At 42.0% G+C, this 22,378-nt stretch overlaps 2 protein-coding genes across 2 annotated transcripts; one reads left to right on the top strand and one right to left on the bottom strand.

The window, feature by feature from the left end:
- Positions 1-10,006: 10,006 nt before the first annotated feature.
- Positions 10,007-12,257, top strand: LOC131691688 (uncharacterized protein F21D5.5). The gene is made up of 4 exons (XM_058978267.1): positions 10,007-10,220; positions 10,317-11,236; positions 11,305-11,936; positions 11,997-12,257. Exons 1-4 carry the CDS (start codon positions 10,016-10,018, stop codon positions 12,118-12,120), a joined length of 1,881 nt encoding a protein of 626 aa, XP_058834250.1. The 5' UTR covers positions 10,007-10,015; the 3' UTR covers positions 12,121-12,257.
- LOC131691689 (perlucin-like) lies at positions 12,101-12,944 on the bottom strand. The gene is made up of 2 exons (XM_058978268.1): positions 12,624-12,944; positions 12,101-12,564 (listed from the first exon to the last, which is right to left on the bottom strand). Exons 1-2 carry the CDS (start codon positions 12,720-12,722, stop codon positions 12,181-12,183), a joined length of 483 nt encoding a protein of 160 aa, XP_058834251.1. The 5' UTR covers positions 12,723-12,944; the 3' UTR covers positions 12,101-12,180.
- Positions 12,945-22,378: the final 9,434 nt, after the last annotated feature.

The following is a 22,378-nucleotide window of genomic DNA, read 5'->3' as shown; positions in this document are numbered from 1 at the left end:
GAACCATCATAAACATGGGTAACGTTTGAAAGGGGGTATTCAGTAGTAGCCGTTTTAGATCCGATTTTCGTTCACTGCAAACATTACATTGCAACAACACGGTTTTATGCCTAAATGATCGACAACGACCAACCTGCTCTCGTTTACAACATATGTACTCGATGGATTTACTGACGGATTGCGAACCGATGCTATTCACATGGATCGGTTCGGCCTTCGACAAAATCAACCATGATGTCGCAATAGCGAAGCTGGACAAACTCGGTATTCATGGACAACTTCTGCGTTGGTTCCTCGATGGAAGGCAATTCCAAATCAGCATTAAGGACTGCCTATCTGCACCATTCTTCACTATATCCGGCATCTCAATAGGTAGCCATCTCGGTCCATTAATTTTTCTCCTCTACTTTAATGACATCAATATTAAATTACAAGGACACCGCCTTTCTTTCGCCCATAATATGAAATTTTTTCGACAAATACGGGATAAAACCGATTCCGAGTTTCTTCAGAGTGAACTGGAGAGCTTTAGTACGTGGTGTGACCTAAACAGAATGGTTTTACATCCGAGTAAATGCTCAATCGTTACGTTCACTCGGAAACGCTATCCGATTCAGTTTAACTACCATTTATTCGACTCGAGCATTCCAAGCCACTCTCACGTCAAGGGTGGTGGAGTCATCATGGATGCAGCACCACACACTTCATACTTCGTGGATGAGGCATGAAGACAATAAAGATAAAACAACCCAATGCAAGAGCATGGGAGGTATGAGCCTAGAAGCGCAAGAGCATGGGAGGTATGAGCCTAGAAGCAACCGGGCCCACTATATGTTGGATACTGTCAACGTCTGTACATCAACATACGGATGCCACCCCCTGGATAAGAATGATCGACCCGCGCGAAATTAAAATTTTGTGATTTGTTTCTCGCATCAATAAAAATATTATATATGCAATTCCATATTAATTTTAGTGGGTTTAAAATAGGTTATATGAGGAAAAAAGCGAAAAAATGCTAATTTTCAATAAAATTGCTTTTGGTTCACTTCAATCCATTTTTGGGTTTATTAATATTCCTTGGATCTTCAAATTTTAAAGGTGTATGAAATGACACCCATACTGATGGTGGTTCTCACTATTTTGTGGTAATCGGAAGTCGCCATCTTGGAATTCAAAATGGCAGTAATGGTCAATTTTCGGTGTCTGCTGATCATCCTCTTTCAAATGACACCCATATTGATGGTGGTTCTCACTATTTTGTGGTAACCGGAAGTCGCCATCTTGGATTTCAAAATGGCGATGAAGGTCAATTTTCGATGTCTGCTCACCATCCTCTTTCAAATGACACCCATATTGATGGTGGTTCTCACTATTTTGTGGGAACCGGAAGTCGCCATCTTGGATTTCAAAATGGCGGTGAAGGTCAATTTTCTATGTCTGCTCACCATCCTCTTTCAAATGACACCCATATTGATGGTGGTTCTCACTATTTTGTGGTAACCCGAAGTCGCCATCTTGGATTTCAAAATGGCGGTGAAAGTCAATTTTCGATGTCTGCTCACCATTCCCTTTCAAATGACACCCATATTGATAGTGGTTCTCACTATTTTGTGGTAACCGGAAGTCGCCATCTTGGATTTCAAAATGGCGGTGATGTCTGCTCACCATTCCCTTTCAAATGACACCCATATTGACAGTGGTTCTCATTATTTTGTGGTAACCGGAAGTCGCCATCTTGGATTTCAAAATGGCGGTGAAAGTCAATTTTCGATGTCTGCTCACCATTCCCTTTCAAATGACACCCATATTGATGGTGGTTCTCACTATTTTGTGGTAACCGGAAGTCGCCATCTTGGATTTCAAAATGGCGGTAATGGTCAATTTTCGGTGTCTGCTGATCATCCTCTTTCAAATGACACTCATATTGATGGTGGTTCTCACTATTTTGTGGTAACCCGAAGTCGCCATCTTGGATTTCAAAATGGCGGTGGTGGTCAATTTTCGGTGTCTGCTCACCATCCCCTTTCAAATGACACCCATATTGATGGTGGTTCTCACTATTTTATGGTAACCGGAAGTCGCCATCTTGGATTTCAAAATTGCGGTGAAGGTCAATTTTCGATGTCTGCTCACCATTCCTTTTCAAATGACACCCATATTGATGGTGGTTCTCACTACTTTGTGGGAACCGGAAGTCGCCATCTTGGATTTCAAAATGGCGGTGGTGGTCAATTTTCGATGTCTGCTCACCATCCTCTTTCAAATGACACCCATATGATGGTGGTTCTCACTACTTTGTGGGAACCGGAAGTCGCCATCTTGGATTTCAAAATGGCGGCAGTCGTCAATTTCCGATGCCTATTGACCTATACGGATCCTATATTACACGATTTCTAAGGCATCGAAAAATTTAATAAAATTTCATTTCCCACAAGTCCGAATAAGAAAATTTTGATTCTTTTCTTAGCGCAAAAATGGGTTAATATTCTATACCAGTCTTGCCCTGAAAATTTTGTCGAACCATTTTTGCGCGAATTAATATTTGATCCACTTTTGCCTGAGGTGTGATGACTATACCATTTCTGATCTAACAGAATATTTTAACCCACTTTTGCTCTGAACAAAATTTTAACCCACTCTTACTCTCAGCCTCTCATATAAAACTATGTCTGAAAAATAACTTGACGCGATTAAATTCCGATTACTTTAATGCACTCGCTATTTTATATCAACCGTCGATGTTACTTCTTGTCTCTTTCTTCTTTATCTCGGACTGTTATGATACTGCTTCGGAGACCACTTCCAGTGTAGTATACTGTCGTCAATCTCCAGCAGAGTCAGTTGTGCGGCTACCCGTCTTTTCCGATCACTGTTTGTTACTACCCACGCCTGCCAAAGACGTCCGTCGCTCGATACGATAGGTTCTTCCATTCGTCCGCGGTTACAGAATTTTGGGTTGCTACCTTCTACGATGTAAACCAAATTGCCACGCCTTACCAAATCATTTTGTCCTTTGGTTCAACATTGGCGCGGTTGCAGAGTTTCCACATCACGATAGCTGGCTCCTGGGATCGATGGAACGCATCTCGCAAAACCGACACTGTGTTACGGGAAGGCAGAGATGGTATCATGTCCGGTTGCTTAAATCAGGTAGTGCTTCGATTGTCCAGTTTACCTTCCCTAAGCTGGGATGCTTCGGGTGCCCAGTCTGCAGGTCGGAACCCATGAACGCAACTAACAAAACATGAAACAGCATTTACTACATTTATTCACAAATCCTCAACACACCCCTGCTTAACCATTAATGGTTTACTTCCTAGCTACTACTACTCATGTATAATTGGCTCATCTTTCTATTTGTCTGACTTGCATTAACTATCCCGTGCCATCTAAGCCAACACATTGAGGCTTTTCCGTCCTCCGTTATATTTCCACCACTTTGGCGAATACTGACACCGCGGCTCTTCGAAGGACAACTTCAACAGCGACCTGCCTTTGCTTGACGGTCGATCCGGTGGTGTGACTGCCACTGTGTTGTTTCTCAGCCACTCCGTGATGGCTTCCACTCCACCTGGAGAACCTCTCTTCGTTACTGTCTCCGTTCCGTTTAGCAGCCAATACTGTTGCCTCGTGACGTGCACTGCGTTTGGCAGAAGAAAGTCACTTCCTCGAAGTTTCTGCTGAGTCTGTCAACAAAAAGCTTCCTTCGTTACTATCTCCGTTCCGTTTAGCAGACGAAACCCTTGCTTCGTAGCGTGTGGCAGAAGAAAATCACTCCTTCGCAGTTTCTGCAGAGTTTGGCAACAAAAAACTTCCGACTTCGGAAAGCTTTAAGAATTCGTCCTGCCGGCCACGTCCTTTGCCTGGACAATCTTACTTTCGTCGTTCCGTTTGATTGGAGATTTTGTCTTCTCAATTAGCTCTTAGCACGGATCACGCGAATCGATCTTGTGCAGTAGCCTCAATTCTTCCGAAAATGGTGCTGTCTTACGAGATCGAACTCGAACTTAGCCGCGTGCGTTCCTCACGGAAACGTTCCTACCTTCACAGATTTTTGTTCGATCAACGCTAGGTTTGAGTTACGCCGTCGTCTGAATGCTTCTTGGAATTGAGCTGCTGCAGAACTCAGTCGAATGCCTTTTAGGTTATATTCTCCTCGTGGAGATGACAGCTTTCCGTCTGAAATTTACAATGGTTACATATTGCTTCTCGTTGCTGTCGTGATTTCCGGCCGCCGATGCCATAGGTTGCGTAGTTTTAGGATGGTCCTTCATTGTGATGTGATGTTCTGCTACTCGAATTTGGGGAGAGACACTCGACCCACTACCGCTGCTGCTGCTACAAGGCGATCCGTTTACCGCATCGTCCGAAGGAAGATTGAGCGACGCCGACCAGAGATGCCAGGTACTTTTTTCAAATGTCTGCAATAATAATTTTAAAAGTCTGGGAAGAACAAAAAATGTCAGGAAAGCTAGTGTAACCAGTGCCTTTATGTTCAAAAATCTGCAAATATCTGCAACAAAACTAAAAAATCTGCAAATATCTGCAACCAAATTAAAAAATCTGCAAATATCTGCGTCATCGAAAAAATCTGCAGCTTAAATTAAAAGTCTGCGAATTTGCAGACTTGTCTGCAAATCTGGCATCTCTGACGCCGACGACACCGCGTCGTATATGCACGCTTAGAGAGAGAGGGGAGAAGTACTCGATCCACTTCTGCTGCTGCTACCAGGCGATCCGTTCGCCACGCCGTCCGATGAAAGAATGAGCTCCAGAGATGCCAGATACTTTTTTCAAATGTCTGCAATAATAATTTTAAAAGTCTGGGAAGAACTAAAAATGTCAGGAAAGCTAGTGTAACCAAAAGCCTTTATATTCAAAAATCTGTAAATATCTGCAACCAAACTAAAAAATCTGCAAATATCTGCGTCATCGAAAAAATCTGCACTCTGTCGAAACTTATTTACTTCATATCTTGTCCGTAACATCTACAGTTGCGACTCAAATGATAGGTTTTTAAGGCCTATAGCAGTAGGTTTTACTCTCACCTACTGTTATAGGCCGTCCCGACGTTTTTCGTGTGGTTCCGTCGCCGATTGAAACCGAGATCGACACTTCGTTGCGCGCTTCTGTGAATTTTCTTCAAAGCCAATTGCCAAATTACTCGGTTAACTCCACGTTTGCTCGAGTTTTTTCCTCGCCTTGATAGAAATGCGGCCGATCCTCGAGGCGGAATGTGATGTCACCAGCGCAATGCCAGTAAAATTTTGTGGTTTCTTTTGCTCTGGTTTGGTCCTACTTACACGCAGAAAAAAATCAGTAAGAATAAACCATTTTGACGTAGGACTACGTCTTTGTTTTCGATATGGGGATGCACTCTGCAAATTCTACAAAAATGGTATGTAACGAAAAGTGGTCCAATTTTAAACGCATATAATTCAGCCATCTCGCGATAAATTTTTTGCGCAAATCGCTCCGAAATACTTCTAAGAATAGATTCCAACAGATAAACCCAAAGATTTTTGATATCATAGCATTAAAAAATTAAATAATATACAACCTTGTCAAAATATCGCGCATTAACACACAGAAGATAGCGCTTCCCAAGCCCTGTACGACAGATTGGTGTACCTAGCGCGCTACGCTTCTATGAATGACGTCATCATCGACTATTTAAAGAACGGACTTGGCCAGACACGCTCAGTTCCCTGTTGAACGGCTGGCGAAGCAGATCACTGCGCTGTGTTTTTTACAGCCAGTGTAGCTGAGTTAGAAGTCCGTTACACTGGTTGTGGAGGGACGCTACACTGTGTCGTCCAACAGGCGACCGCTCCAACTGCTTCCTAAATGCCGCTGTAATGTTGCCAGTAAATTTTTGGTTTAACTAGCACATGTATTTGCTATTTGCGGTTGAAATTAAGTAATGTAGTGGTGGTAATAAGCTTCCCATTTTGGTTTAAACGTAAGGACAGTTTTTAAAACAGGATTTGATTAATTAGTTTAGCTCATCCCAGCAATTTTATCAATTCTGTAATTTAAAAGGAATTTTACGGAACTTGGTGAATTTGGTTGTCACTTGCAACTGATATAATCAACCTGCACAAAGTGTTGCATAACGCAGGGCTGTTTTTGGAACAAAATGTGTTATCATTCAGCCCTTCGCTATGCAAAATCACGATATTATGACAGATGGGCTAAGCGCGGCCGTTCCTTTCAATCGGGAATGGCCGCGTTGAATTTTGGTGAAATGCGCTAATAGTGTCGTGGTGGTACTAGTTGTCTCTTTCGCTCTACCCATCATCATCAGCGTTGACTCATTTTGCATTGTGCGCTTGGGTTCAATGTTTGGGGCGAATGTGTTGGTAGGTAGGGGAACTGGCGGTAAAATGAACACGTTGAGCTAAGTCATAATTTTCTAACTAATAAGTGAATGAGATATTACAATCACCTTATATGTTTCTTGTTAGACATGTTTTGTACATATCTGGTAAAAATACTTCGTCATAAACACATTTTTTCAAACATGATTCTTGATTTCTAAACGTGTCCAAAAATGAGACATGTTTATAGCGAGTGGGTAAAATGAACATGTGGCGGTGGTAAAATGAACAGCTTCTGGTGACTTGCAAAATGTTCTGTATGTATGCAATGCGCAGCGTTGGAAAGCATTTTTCCGATCAATACTAATATCCCAACAAATCATGAGCTTTGCATACACACAGGGCATTTTGCAGGCAAAAAAATGTGACGGAAGAATTGAATTTTCATGACGTAATATTAACCATTTTACAATCCATCTACAAACTTAGGGTTATCCAAGGGTGTTTGAACTTTTAGGATCTGTTTGAGAGCAACTAGAAAGCTTGGTCTATACGTGAGATGTGATTATATTGTCTAAAATTTGATTTTTCTTCACCGGTCCGGGTGTTTTTCCCACACACTAAGTACTAAGAAAATAAATGTTTTACATTAAGTAGTATAGTCCTACGTCTACAGTTCGTGCAACCCCATAGGGCTGCCCCTTGTAGTTTTTTAATTTATTTAACAATTTTCCTGTTTGATAATGATAAACAAGATTCAGGTTTCATTCAAACAATACCGTTTTTTTTAAATGTTGCCCACCACACTCCCCCACACCAAAGAACTCATACAAGAGCCCCCTGGTAGTGGACGCAATTTGTCTCATCCCATGAACAATGGCAACAAAAACAAACAAAACAAATAAAACAAACTGAGCTGAGACAGACATTTATTGATGTGCAATTAGTTTAAGATAATTAACTAAGGTGGAATCCCAGTGGAAATAGATTTCCTGTTAAGGGATCTACATTATAAATTAAATTAAAGTTAAATACTGCTGACGGATGTTTACATTTACTGTTGCTTGAAATTACCAACAAATTCATTTGTTGGCTTTTCGATGGTTTCAACAAATGTTTCGTTTAAAACAACAAAATCATGATTAGTTCAACCGAACAAACAAGTTAGAGGAATAAAAAAAACTCTAGTATTAACCAAAGGAGAGAACAACTAAAATTTAGTTGAAATCAAACAAAGATTTTGTTGGCTTTAACAAATTTTATTTTGTTTCAACAATGTTTGTAATTAAAATGCAAACAGAAGTATTTGTTGTACTAAACTAAATACATGCTTTCGAGAAATGCCCATTTCGGATTGAAACAGTCATTTAGTCAAATTTGAAATTCAACTAAACGTTGTGTTGTTTCAAAAAGGCCTGATTCTTCTGCGTGTTGAATAGAAAGTGTAAGTAGTCTTGAGAAAGTCTGATCGAGGAAAAATATAGGCAGTCTTGAAACAGACTTGCTGTCAAAAAACTCTAGGTAAACCAGGAGCTATCAAGTTTTGTGACCAGATTTAACGAAGGTTCAAGCCGGACATGGCGTAATTATGTTATTTTACCTAGAGCTTGAGGCTTAATTTCATTTGGTAATTGTTTACTTTAGGTACTTTCCCCCCTGTAAGTGGAAAACATGTTTTTCATTCGTAAATATGCTAGTTTAGTGTTGCAGATTCATAAAAAAGGGTGGGAGACGAAGATTTCAATAATTCATTAATAAATTTAAAAATATGTTATACCTACTAACCTTGCTCGTATGGTTATTATTGAGCTCCAGAAAGTAAGGTTTTTGACAAACAACACTAAAAAATATGGATGCGGCGTAGCCATATTAGGCATTAACAATGTTTTATTTTGTAACAACAGGATAGTATTCATTGACATTTCGTTGGTCTATCCTCTCATTGAATGCTTACTAGAAGTATATGCTAGAAAATGCATCAAAATCACAGCAGAATAAAAGAAACGGGAATAGAAGGTATTCTATCTCTCCATAATTTTATTTCTCAGTGTATTTGTCAGTCTCATTTTTTATATCAGTGTTATATTGCGAATCTTTTCTTAAGGACATTATACATGCGAGCCACAACATAGCTCCTTCGCCGCACACACCCCTCTCCACTGACTAACCATGTACCTGACATGAGCAAATATAAAAAAACTTTTTTCAATACATTAACCTTGCCGGTGTACCACGAAACTGCTACTTGAGGAAGCTAGAACATTTTCCTATATAATAACCCGAGTTTTTGAAGGAATTCCATCTGTAGCCCTTATTTTGTGCGAAAATATCACCCTTCTGCTCTTGGGGTTTCTTTTCGAAACACTCTTATTTTTCTTCTTCTCATTTTCCGAACACTTTTTCAAATGCACTTTAATCACACACCACTGAAAAAACACCCGCGAATCTTTAATCGTTTTCTAACTAAACTTCAAATTTTCTGCCAATGTGCAGATGACCGAAGGAAAATGTCCGAAAACTCTCATTTGTGCGTTTGAATTTTCACTTCGAATTCCATTTTTTCTCAATGTAAACAAGCGCGTCGGTGCCTAGCAACAAGCGTGCGTTCCTGGCTTCCACATATCTTTACCTTACCTGAATAGAAATGTACAGTAGCAAAACCATGATTTTCACTGTCACAATACAGTAATTTTACAATAATTTACAGTAAGTTTTAGTGTTATGCTACAATACAAAACCAATAAATTTTATCGTTTTTACAGTAAATTTCAATGTAAAATAGACTTATACAGTGAAAAAGGGGGGTGGTTATGTATCTTAACATTTAAAAAATAATTTTTTCTCCATAAATTTTTTTCTCGAGGACAGTAAAATTTAATGTAAATGAACTGTATCAGTTTTTTGCTGAACAGTGAAATTTATTGTTACATGAGATTTCATTGTAAATCTACTGTGAGAACTTGGCATCGAACAATGTTGAAACAGTAATAATTATAATGTTTATTGTTTTATGATTGTTTGTAGGGTAAATGCTATTGTAAAATTCTATTCGGGTAAATCCACATTGCGACTTTTCAGCCATGCGCCACCGGGCCGTGCGTTGAGTTACGCGCCCATCTAGTTTGCATCAGTGCGAGTGAGAAAACGTTTTGACGTTTGTTTTTGTTTCGATCCCACTCGTGTGTATCCCATATAGCAAGAACTCGACGAAATGATAGATTATCTCCAGATATATACACTCAAAAAAAAGTAAACGTTATGCCTATTGATTTTACACATAGATTTTTGCAATTAACGGAGGCATATAGGCACTATTTGCTGGCACATAAACCTAATGTGTGTATTTACAAGAAATATTAATCTTACATTCACATTTCATAACTATTAGGCACATAAAACCCCATTCTATAATAATATGCACATATAACTTATTTGTGTGCATACATAGTTTATACAGTTGACACATAGAAGGTATGTGTGCGCGTGATAACAATAGCATTTTTTCTTCATATGAATTTTAAGCGGTTTGAGGCAAATAGAATTAACGTTTGGATTTTTTTCAGTGTAGTCTATAGACAATTATTTCGATTTTTTCTCTTCAACATATCGATATTCTTGGTATCGATACAGTATCGCCCAATACTGCAGCAAACTGTCAAATGAATGGCAACACTGTGCTGGGACAACTGCGAATGTTGTCTAATTTCTCCTTACGGCTGTTTTTAAAATCCGGTAGAATCGTTCCGGCAAGATATAAAATGAGCAAAGTGTTTAAGGAGTGTTTCTTGAAACCGTTGGCGGATCGGCACCCTCCCATTCGGATCGAATCGGAACGGAAGTTTGTTGGCCGAAGCCCCGAAACCCTTATCCAGGATCCGTGTTGTTCGCGACAGCAGGGTAAGTGCAGTTGTAATTTGTCCAGGTCAAGGAGAAAATTACATTTTGTAACAAAAAAGAACTAATGTTTCACAAACGTGATTTATTTCTTTATAGTTTGTCTGAAAGCCAATTTTAAGGATGGTTATGTACTAGTTAAAAGTTTAGGTTCAAACCCCTCAGTACTGAACGGCAAGCAGTTGGAGAAGAATTTGGGATATGAAGCATATCACGAAGATATTCTAGAGTTACTCCCGGGAACTCACCAGTACGCATTCGAGTTTAAATTTGAACCAAGCGAAGTTCCTACAGAAAATAATATAGGTCGTAGTGTGAAGAAGGACGAAAAGGTGAAAAAGGATACGAAGAGTGAGAAAGTGATTAATGAAGATCACAAAAAAGAAAAAGTCAAAAAGGATACTGGTAAGAAAGATAAAGCAAAGAACATCGAGCGAAAGCAAACAGACGACAAGGAGAAACGAGATTCGCACAAAAGAAGTTTATCGAAAAATGAGCAGATACGAGATAGGGAGGAATCGCAAAATAAAAAAATACGACTCGATGAAAAGTCTAATGGAAAGGATAGCAAAGCAGGGCTTAGTACGGGTCTTAACAGTTATAATAAGACACCTGCAAAAGCCCAGGAAAACAAGTGGGAGGACGTTGATTCTAAACAACTGTACATTTTTACTAGCAAGGATGTGGTGGCTTCGGACAAGATTGCTGCCTATGATATGGACGGAACGCTGATTAAAACGAAATCGGGGAATGTATTCCCCAAAACGATAGATGATTGGCAAATTGCCTTCTCGGAAGTGCCGGGAAAACTGAAGTCGTTGTTCAAAAGCGGGTTTAAGATTGTTATTTTCACTAATCAGGCTGGTATATCGAAAGGAAAGTTGAAGATTGAAGACTTCCGGAAAAAGATTGAGGCTTTGCAGTCAAAGTTGAACGTACCGATGCAAGTTTTCATCTCTACAGGCAAAGGAAAGTACCGGAAACCTCTAATGGGCATGTGGGATATCCTATGTCAACTAGTGAGTATTGCATTTCAAAATACATTTTGTTGTGATTGATATTTGAACTATCTCCTGATATTTTCCAGTACAATGATGGCATAAAAGTGGACAAAGCAAGAAGTTTTTATGTTGGTGATGCTGCCGGGCGACCAGAGGTGAAAAAACCTAACAAGCGAAAAAAGGATCATTCATGCGTTGATCGACTGATGGCTTTAAACGTTGGAATTTCTTTTCTAACGCCGGAGGTTCATTTTCAAGGTGCCAAAGACAGCGAGTGGATCAAACCGGAGTTCGATCCTACAGCTGCATGTGCGACTCGTGAGCTCCTGTCGCCGACGGGAAGTAAACTGCTTTCCACTGATCCGGAAGTAATTGTAATGGTCGGTTTCCCCGGGTCTGGCAAGAGCTTTTTCGCTAAGACACACCTGGAGACGAAAGGCTATGTGCTGATCAACCGAGATGTGTTGGGATCTTGGCAAAAATGCGCCTCATTACTGGAGAACACTCTTCGAAGCCGGAAACGGGCTCTTGTGGATAATACTAATCCGGATATTGAAAGCAGAAAACGGTTCGTTGATATCGCAAGAAAAATGAACGTTCCTTGTAGGTGCTTTGTAATGAGTGCGAGTTATAAGCAGGCTAAACACAACAACGTATTCCGGGAGTTGACAGATAGATCCCATTCTTCGATCAACGATATGGTATTCAATATGTACAAGTTAGTATTTTTCGTATTTACTTTAGCATGTATGAGTAATTCATTTATTCTATTTACCAGATCTAAATATCAGGAACCATCACTGAGAGAAGGCTTCAAAGAGATTGTAAAAGTGAATTTTTTGCCCAAGTTCGACTCCGACTCTGACGCAAAACTCTACAAGCTATATCTGCTGGAAAGTTAATGTATCCAGTTTATTTATTCCGAAAAACGATTTCATACCGTATTTTCACAATTAAGATGATCAAAAATTCGTTATACAATCACAGTTCACATTCTCACAGATGAAATAAAGGGACTGTTCGGCACAAACATTGTCGTTCCAACTCCAAATATATTCATATTCCGGTATGTATGCCAGCTGAAGACAGTCCTCGCTTCCGTTCTCATCGTTTGGCTCTCCACGTCTCCAATTGGTGTAGGTCAGCTGTTCCCCGGTTCCGGTCCAGATAAAGGTGCCTTCTTCAGCTAGATCCGTTGCACCGATCCAGAAACTGCAGCTTTCCTCGGAAAATTTATCCGTTGTCTTGACGTACTTCGCTATGGCATCGTTCTCCTCCTTGGATTTAATAGTTGCCAGTCGCATCTGGAGCGAGTTACAGAACTCGTTTGCCTTGAACCAGTTGGCCTGCAAGAACGGTGGAAGAGTTGCAAGTAATTTCGATGAAAGTTTATGCAAATGCTTACGCGGATACTGGGAATGAAATATTTTTTACCGGCACCATCTGATAGAAGGAATAGATTCGCTGCGACAATAAAGCAAACTGTTGTTATTTTGAAATACATGTTTGATTCGAGCACTGATCTTCAAGAAAGCTGACGAGCAATTATAAGCGAACAAGATTATTCTTCAATTTACGGTGGTGTGTCCTCTTCTTCGTTGTAGGAATAATACCAATACTTATGCGATTTGATAACAGAATGTATTTTATTTTTGTCGGGGATTGTTGGGCTGTGACTAGCACGAGCTTCTCATAGATCGTGGTTTAGTGCAGTGTTTGTGGCTTTATGACACATTTATAAATTATCTGACCGTACACCAAGTTCGACCATGAACTGAAGAGACTAGAATAACAAGGAGACGTTTTTCAATTTCGACTTGACTGTCACTGTCATTCCAAACGATCATGAGAGTTGTCAATCGCCAATGTTAAGCATTATAATTGAGGAAGCATTGTTTTCCAATCTATTAAAAATTATTAAATAATTTAATGATACAATTTAGATTCTCGAATCAAAATCGAACAGTCCACAGTACTGAAAGAAAAACAGACAGTGAAATGGTTAAGAGTGCAAGGGGCTTAACCGATTATCTGCGAGTTGTGGAGTCTTGCTAGGATAAGGTTGGGTAAGGCCATGTTAAGCTCTGCTAACCCTCTATAGCCATATAAATCCGGAAGCAGCTCAGTTGAAGCGAGTCGGTGCCGCTTCCGCTAACATTTTAGCATAAAGCACCCAAACACAACACAACCGGCACATTAGGATCGATAGCAGTAAGATCCTAATTATGGCATACTGGCGGCAGAACACGGATGCGAATGAGGATTTCATCGAAATTGAACCTCGGACCGACTGCCATGCCATTCCACTATCCTAGTAACGATGGGTGACACTCCCCCCGAAACGGCAAGTGGGCTAATGGTCAAGCTGCTCCTCGTCCCGTTAAAACTTTGCTAGGTCTCCAAGTACGTTCGAAACCCGACACCCTGGCCGGTGGAAGTAGACTCAGTTGAACATTCTTGACTAGCGCCGATCCTGCTCTGAACGCGGTAACCCATGAAGGACCCGTCAACCCCCGCATGCGACCTCACTGCTTGCAAACGGAGCCAAGGGGTCATATAGAGGCGATTACTTACTACGAGTTTGAGTTGGAACTCAAATAGCATTAAAGAAGACAAAATAACAAAATCGGAGCAAGTGTGGTGATCCTGTTCATCATGTTCATCAATGATGGGCTAGCGAGGTCGCCGACCTAGCAAACCGACCAAGTGCAACAGCAAATGTAACCGCTACAGCAGCAGCCCAGTGAGGCCATATCGTGCACGAGCGGCGTCAAACCAAGGAGACGCCAAGGAAAGCTAGGGTTTCAGGTGCGCGTGCCGAAATCAAGCATCACCCAAGAAGATCAGCAGTCTGGTTTGCCTAAAGTGATGAAGCAGTGACAAAATATCGAAGAGTTCTACGTATTCGAGAAAAGCCAGGGTAATGTGCACGGACAGTTCAGGGATCTAGTGATCAGCATCAAATCCGCCGCAGCAGCAGCCGAATGCGAACAAATGGCGTTAGTGGAGAGAGCTGAAAACTCTGAAAAGACACTGAAGACCATGGAGATAGCGAAAGCAGAAGCCTATGAGACGCCGAAGAGTGACCGAAATTTCCACTCTGTGAAAAGAGTAAGGGAAGAGGAACCGAAGAAGTGAAACAGCCAACGAATGCAGAGTGAATGGTGAATCGTAGAAACCGCCAAAGAGAGGAGGAAAAAAGAAAAGGACGAAAAGAAGAAAAAAGAACACCTTCGGCCGCCCCAGAACAGGTATAGGGGAGACGCTCTAGTCGTTAAAGCAAACGACGGCGTGACGTATGCTGTGATCCTCAAAAGGGTGAGAGAGGATCCCAACCTGATGGAGCTGGGGGAGAACGTAGTAAGAACCAGGTGCACTCAGAAAGGCGAGATATCGTCCGAGCTAACGGAGGAACCATTAATCAAGAGTTCGACCTGTCTAGAACTCGCGGCAGAAGCGGTTGGACTTGAAGCGAACATGAGATCTTTAGTTCAGAAAGCAGTTGTCGAGTGGAAGAATCTTGACGGGATCATAACGAAAGACGAGGTGAGGAGCGATATAACCTGGAGAAAGAACAAATGTCAATCAAGTTGAAGAAGGCGTATAGTGAAGATTGCAGCGATACAACCGCAGCCAACCAGCTGTTGGTACCGGTAAGATTATAGTCGGATGGTCGATGTGCTTGCTACGATTTATACCTAAAGCTACTAAACAAACGAAGAGGTGTTTCAAGAGCAGGGGTTTTCGCCATCAGGCAAGGACCGGACAGTTCTGATTTGTGCAGGATACAGGGGACAGGGGAAGAAGGGACACACTGTAACAGACTGCACAAACCGAAGTGCTTGCTCTGCACAAAGGAGAGCGGAAATGACCACACGACGGGAGGCTTCTCATGTCCAGAATACAAAAAGGCGAAGGCAGGCTGGAGATATCTCAACCATTGCAATATTGCACAGTAACTGTTGTGGCAGTCAACAGAAGCGAAGTGCGACGTTATAATTATTGCAGAGCCGTATCATTTTTCTCCCGATAACGGTAACTAGGTTGTGGTTAATGCAGAAATGACGGCAATCCAAGTGATAGGCGGGTCTCCCATCCAAGAGGTTATTGATAGCACACATGAAGGTTTCGTGATGGCCAGAATCAACGGCGTATTCGTATGTAGCTGTTATGCACCCCCAACGTGGACACCGGAGCAGTACAATCGGATGCTGAACACACTAACCGACTCGTTAGTCGGACAAATGCTGACAAATGTTATAGGGGACTTTAACGCTTGGGCCGTGGAGTGGGGTAGCAGGCTGTCCAACACAGTTACAGCTTGTTGGAAGCCCTGTCGAAGCTGTAAGGCATGCAACAAAGGTTCCGTTAGCACATTCCGTAAAGACGACCGGGAATCCATCATGGACGCAACATTCTGCAGCGCGTCGCTGATGGAGAACATGGATTGGCGACTACACCAATGGTCGGCGGAATTGTATTGTAACGCAGAGGGTGAGGACTTGCGAGTTGAAGTGGAAAATAAAGGACTTTGATAAGGACCCTTTTGTGGAAGCATTTCGTGCTGACATCCTCGTTCCTCGAGGGCGTGTGACGTTACAATGTCGAGGAAAATGCAGTCGGGAAACTGCCGGCGTTCGGCGTATTAGTGGTACGAAAGGCTCAGCATTCTCCGTGCTATCTACTTGAAAGCCAGAAGATGTGTTCAGAGAGCAAGATTTTAGGCAGTCAGAGAAGAATGCGGCTTTTAATCGCCACATAGTGCTTTGTAAGTCCACCTGTTCCAAGAAGCTGTGCAGAGAAGTAGACGCTAACCTCTGGGGCCGCGCTTACCGTGTCGTTATGGCCAAGATCTAGGGTCCAACGACACCAGCTGAAATGTGTGTTAATAAATTGAAAATATCTTAAAGGGTCTTCCCGAAGCACGACGCCGCCTACACTGTACGTTGATGCAGTCTGTTGGCAATCGAGTCTCCAATGACGAGCTCCTTATGAAGACCGCGATCCTGGCGTTTCCAGACATTTTCAGGCTAGTTCTAAGGAGAGGCCTCGACGAAGGCTAACGAACTATGCTGAAAGTGAGAACGGACTATTGCAGAGGCAGTTCGGATTCCAGAAAGGGATCTCGACGCCACCTGCACAATCATCGCGAGCACGGAGAAAGAATCGAAGCAAAAGAGAAGAGGTGATCGTTACAGTGCCGTGGTTATGATCGACGTGAAGATCGCTTTCAACAGTGCCAGCTGGGTGGCTGTCGCCTTAGCGCTGCACAGAGTTTCGGATCCCGAACTATTTGTGCAAGGTTCTGAAAAGTTTCATTCCGAAACGAGTACTTGTCTACGACACGAAAATGAGGCAGAGGTCGATTAGGGTCACGGAGTGAGTACCTCAGAACTCGATATTCGGCCCAATGCTCTGTAATTCAATGTACAACTGAGTTAACATTGCAACTACCCAGCGGAGTCGAGATCATCGGCTTTGCAGATGACGTTGTCCTAACGATAACCGGCGAGACCCTCGGGGAAGTGGAGATGTTGACGCAAAGGTGTGGCGATTTGCTGGGCGTATTTCACCCCTACTCGCCCACAAAGGAGATCTGGCGAAGAGTGAATGCTCTCAGTGGAAACGGCGGAACAACGGGTTCTACCTCCAAACCAACATCATCGCAACTGCTACCCCCAGGAAATCGCCATCAAACTAGGACGCCACTTCGCTACGCTTTCCGCAACCCCATCACTGCCACCCAACCTCTTAAAACAAAAAACCAATGCACGAGGCAACACTCATGACATTCTACCTCACCCCCCCCGGAATGGAACCGACCATTCTCGGGGGACTTGAACTTGCCTTTCCCGCGGGCGAGGGAAAATCGCCGTACTCGACAACATTGGTTACCCATGGCTTAAGAAACTGCTTCCACAAGGCAAGAATGTGTGCGTCTTAGCCACAATCGACTCCTGAAAGGCACATCGCTCCAGATTCCTGGCAGACGGCGCAAGTAATACCGATCCCCTAAAGGAGCCAAGAGATCCACAAACCCAAGGATTTCTGGTCAATCAATCTCCTTCCTTGTATGGCCGACACCTGGGGGAGGGGGGGAACGAATTTGACATCTTCACTGAGAAGAACGGGGTACTCCAGGGATCCGTCTTGGCGGTTACCCTCTTCCTAAACAGTAAGCATCTTTGGATGCCTACCACCGAGAACTTCCCCCCTTGTATATACCGACTACATCCTGCTGGTTGTTACCGGAAACACTAGGCTACCGGATTTCGATCTACAAGAGCTTTTATTCAAACTGCTGCAACACCCACAACAGACTGTCCGATCAAGATCAACAAACCGATCCGGTACTGTAAGGAATCAAAAATCCTCGGAGTTACAATGGATCGCAAGACAACTTTTGTCCCCCGCCTCTGGAAGATTAAGAACGAGTGCGTAACCCGGAAAATACGCTTGGGTACAATTTGCACCCGTCACCCCAAAATGCACTCGGAACTGGGCAGTAACCATTAGAAAGGCGTTTATCCATAGTCAGATCCACTAAGGGATCGAAATCACCGGACGTAACCGCGATGGAATGAACCTCGTCATGTCACATCTATATAACGGTTCCATTCAGACGGCTTCCAAACTGCTACCCAGCAATGTAGCACAGAGAACGCCTGCGTCGAAGCTGGTCTACTACCATTACCCTGGTATCCTTCATGGCAAGCGGTGTCCATATTACAGAAAAGATCCGGAAACGAAGAGTCCGTAACCAGCGAGATGGTTAAAAGAATCTACTCAACTACCGCTGCTCGCACGGTTCCACCGAGTATGGTCTCTGGAAGGTGAGACCTCCGAAGATTGACACAAGCCTGTCCCTGACGATCCAGGCTTGGGGAGCCGCACGATCCACTTACAACCAACTCGTACTGTGGTGTTTCCCGAATCACAGTCGGATTTACATAGACGGATCAAAAAATGATAAAGAGATTAAAATCGGAGTCAGTGGCAGCGAGACAGACTCGTCTCTCCAGTTCTGACCCGAGTGCTTGTTTTTCCGTCGAAACCGTAGCCATCGTCTGTGCTCTGTCTAGAAAACCAGAAGACACCGCAACAGTGATATTCTCTGCTGGCATAGCAGTATACAGGGAAACGTTCACGCAGACCATTTGGTAGTGCGGGCCGCTGTACTAGAAGGAGCCTAACGAAGAAAGTGCCAGCCACAGACATCATAATGCATTTTGTACAAGCCTTTTACACCAATTTCACCGGTCTCTGGCAAGCATCCCACAGCACTCACAGAAAATTAAAGGGCACCTTGTAAATAGGACGACCGCGAAGACTGGAGAGAACAGAGTGTTCTTTCCAGATTGCGGACAACCAAAATCTCGCACGCCCACACTTTCCAACGTCAAACCTCCACATACATCACCTGCGGGAGCCAGAACACGGTCTTTCCAACTATTTGGAATTAGTTCGAGCAAACAAGGTTCAAGAGAGCAACATTGCAAACAGAATGCTGCCAAAAGATTCCAGAACCGACTTTTAATAGCACTTTAGCGGACATATTGATTTTATTGAGTTGGTAATTATTGCGACACTTTTAAACCTGATTAACTGTTTTGACCGAAATTAACAAAATTCTATCTAGTTTCCATTTAGAGTGTTAAGTCATGGGATGCGTTTCGTTTCGTTATTAAGTTAAGGTCTATTTACACCCACGGTGAAAATGAACGTGAACTCAATGCGCATCAAATTGTTTTTTTTTTTTTTCAATATCTCAATTAGTAGTGTATAGAAATTGATGGAAATGGAACTAATGCAATGCAATAATATTCACATTCCCCGATGATTTTAAATATTCCACGGTGATGTCCGCAGTGGATATTTCACTCGTTCACCGGGAGTGTAAACGCGACGGAATTGATGTAGAGCAGTGAATATAAATGTCATCGGTGTTCACGGTGAACGCCTTCGAATACCAGATTGCATTCTGACAAATTGTAAAGCACTATTTAGACTCTCAGTGAAAATGAACGTGTACAAGTGTTGAATACCTTCCATTGTTCACGGTGGACGACGTCATTGCCGGCCGCCCCATTCTCTATCGTTCACGAGGAAGGATAAAGGATAAGGTAGACAGGAAGTGTTGATGCTCCACCTACTTAACGGAATGACGACGATTCATCAGACTCTTCCATAGGTGTCGCGGAGTTGGTAGTTTGGAAGGGTATCAGGTCTAGGATTCGCTCCAAGCAAGCGATGCGACCTGTAAAGCATATTTTATTAGGTAGTTGTTTAGTTAGTCTTCGAGTGCACGATCACTCGAAAAAGAGAAGATCTTGTTTAGTTTTTGGTTCTTTTTAAACTCTGGGCAGCCGACTACCGAGAGCATACTATGTTCCCTAAACAAAAGCAATTTGAACTCCACACAGCCGACCGTGGGTGTATTGCCTAGAAAAAGCTAATGTTATCTGCGTAATGGGCCGGATCACTATTTATTGCAACAGTATTTGGACAAAATTCGCCACTTCTTCTCTACGATATATTTATTGGCTTGAAAACTACCGAGTGATAACACATTATACAGGCAAAAATAGCGCGAGATGTTATACATCAAGGAAAGTATTTCTTATTTTCCATATCGGATTGTTTGTGGAATACAAGTATACGAGCGATAATAACGAACACTGAAGGGAAATATGAAGGATTGTTAACCTGATGCACGGGCTTGTTAGCAATAACGGAGCTTGAAATTAGGTTCATAAAAACACGCGGCGAATTTTCAATACGTATTAACCGTGATCATAGATACTAGTCAGATTAGTCGTATTGGGGCTAATTTCCGATCAACTATTCATTTTTACGGCAATGTTTTCTCGCCTAGATCTGTTCACACCCTCTCATTCTGCTACTATCGGCAGAAGGCTGATAGCACCCAGTCGTCGCCGGTCTAAGGACCAAATGTCATCAATAGACTTAGACTCGCGTGGAGGCATGAGATAGGAAACTTGTGAGAATTTTGTTGTCCCACCATTTGTCGATCACCATTTTCATCAATTTCGAGAATGTAAATACGCCTTAAACTGCCAGTTGAGAGTGAAATCGTTGTTCGTTGATGAAACTGATCACGACTTCGTCCACAACGGAAGGTATTAATCACTTGTTCACGTTCATTTTCACGGAGAGTCTGAATAGTGCTTTAGGATTTGTTCCCTTCACCTACAAAGAGGGGTGTCATCAAAAATGTTCGCCCTAGGGAGAAATTTTGATTTTTACCCATTTTTTCTCCTTAGGGAGGGATATAGCATAGTCTTTAGAGTATATTGTTTACATCTACTCAGTTGTGCAGATGTCAGTGAGATTCCAGTCGAGATAGAAGTATACATATCAGCAAACCATCCGCGAAAGGATTTTGTTCCTAGGTTTTCGCCATGTACCTTGAGAAAACTGATGAATATACATCATTCGACCATCTCAAAGGTCCTCCTAATGTTCCGGGACCGCAAGTCAGTTGCTGGCCGAAAATCGGGAATACGGCGCAAAATTTCCCAGAGAGCGCTTATTGTTTTTTTTCAAGCAGAATACGAACATGTCGACGCTCTGCCTGGCCAAAAAACTTGATGTTTCACAAAGTTACGTCCAGTGGACCAGGAAATAATCACGATCCAAAGCGTACAATGTGCAGAACATTCCTAATGGAGACGATCCCGGAAACTGTACATGACCCTGCCAACGAAATACTGATGCTGCGACACTGATGAGATCTACATCAACGAGGATTTTGGGAAGTTGCCGGAATACGACTATTTCAGGGTGAGGACAAATTTGCTGTAGATGGCCGTTTCAAATGGAAGCAACTGTCAAAATTCGCATCAAAGTATCTGATTTGGCAGGCCATTTGTACTAAAGCAAACGCAATGAATTATTTGTAAAAAAATGCACCATAAACGATGAAATTTACAAAATTGAGTGCCTTCAAAGCTGATTTTAACACGACCAAAACCCGTTGATTTTGCCTCATGCCTCTACTCCAAAATTGCTACTAATACTTTGAATTTTGTGCCGAAAGATATGATCCCACCAAACTATCCCGAACTCCATCCTATTGGGCCATGATGAAGTGCAAGTGGAAGTGGAAAAAAATTAGAAGAACTTGCCCAAAAATGAGTCAAGCGTTTGTGATTGACCATAAGCTCTGACAAGAAAATCGCGTTGTAGCTGGTAGTGAGCGAGGTAGTCCGAACAATGTTGGTTCCGAGGTGGAAATGGATGGGCTAAGGTCTGGGGGTAGATCACTCTAGGAATGTATAACAACTTTGCATAAAATTTGAAAAAAGGGCATTTCATTTACAGTTTACATCAACACGAGAGCGCATCTCGCATTAAAATCTGTTCATCAAACGTTTTACGCCGATCCACTTCGTTCGATGTTTAGTTGGATGTAGAGCTAGTTTCTTGCAGGGGATGGTTTTAGGACAGATTTTCCAACGCATTTAGAAATAGTAGTATACTTTTATCGTTACAGTGTAGAAGCCAGTTTGAAAACTTCTACATAACAGATGAAGCGCATTATACCGCCCATATTTATACAATCGAGCAATTTTGATGTTTCAATTTAAAAATATTTTGATTTGTTGTGCGTCGTGAATAGGGTATCGGTAATGAGTGTTGAACGCATTACTTTTGATTCTTTAGAGGGATTAGCATTGTAATGAGTACGGAGAATGTTCTTAGTGTCCTCTAAAGTTGTGAAAAGATACGTCAGCGCATCAAAAACACGGCATGTTCATGTCTAACAAACTTTGATCACAGTTTTTAACAACGAGATGAACAAGATCAATTCATAGATCTGTATATTATTCTTATTCTATTATATATATTGTATAAAAATTCAATCGAATTTTATTCATGTGAAAAGAGTAATTCTTCAATAGAGCATAAGTGACTTTCGTTAACAAACTACATTGAATACAAACTTCATTCCACTGCAGAAAGAGATTTCTTTTAAAAAAATCATCAATGTACATCCACACAGACAACACATTTGTTTATAAAGTTCGTTAGGCCCTTTGAAGAAATAATATTGAAATATTGAAGATCTGGGGATTTCAATATTCGCACAAACATATACCAGCACAAATTATGGCTTGTTGATAATTATTTTGAGCT

This window comes from Topomyia yanbarensis, chromosome 3 (assembly GCF_030247195.1).
Source record: "Topomyia yanbarensis strain Yona2022 chromosome 3, ASM3024719v1, whole genome shotgun sequence".
NCBI classification, from domain to species: Eukaryota; Metazoa; Arthropoda; class Insecta; order Diptera; family Culicidae; genus Topomyia; species Topomyia yanbarensis.
This window is presented reverse-complemented; position numbering and strand designations above follow the sequence as displayed.

Bases quoted from the DNA above. Each gene is read 5' to 3' on its own strand.
- LOC131691688 (XM_058978267.1), top strand. From the start codon at position 10,016: ATGTTGTCTAATTTCTCCTTACGGCTGTTTTTAAAATCCGGTAGAATC. The intron at 11,237-11,304 runs GTGAGTATTGCA...GATATTTTCCAG, and splicing joins GGGATATCCTATGTCAACTA to TACAATGATGGCATAAAAGT. The intron at 11,937-11,996 runs GTTAGTATTTTT...TCTATTTACCAG, and splicing joins ATGGTATTCAATATGTACAA to ATCTAAATATCAGGAACCAT.
- LOC131691689 (XM_058978268.1), bottom strand. From the start codon at position 12,722: ATGTATTTCAAAATAACAACAGTTTGCTTTATTGTCGCAGCGAATCTA. The intron at 12,565-12,623 runs GTAAGCATTTGC...CCGTTCTTGCAG, and splicing joins ATTTCATTCCCAGTATCCGC to GCCAACTGGTTCAAGGCAAA.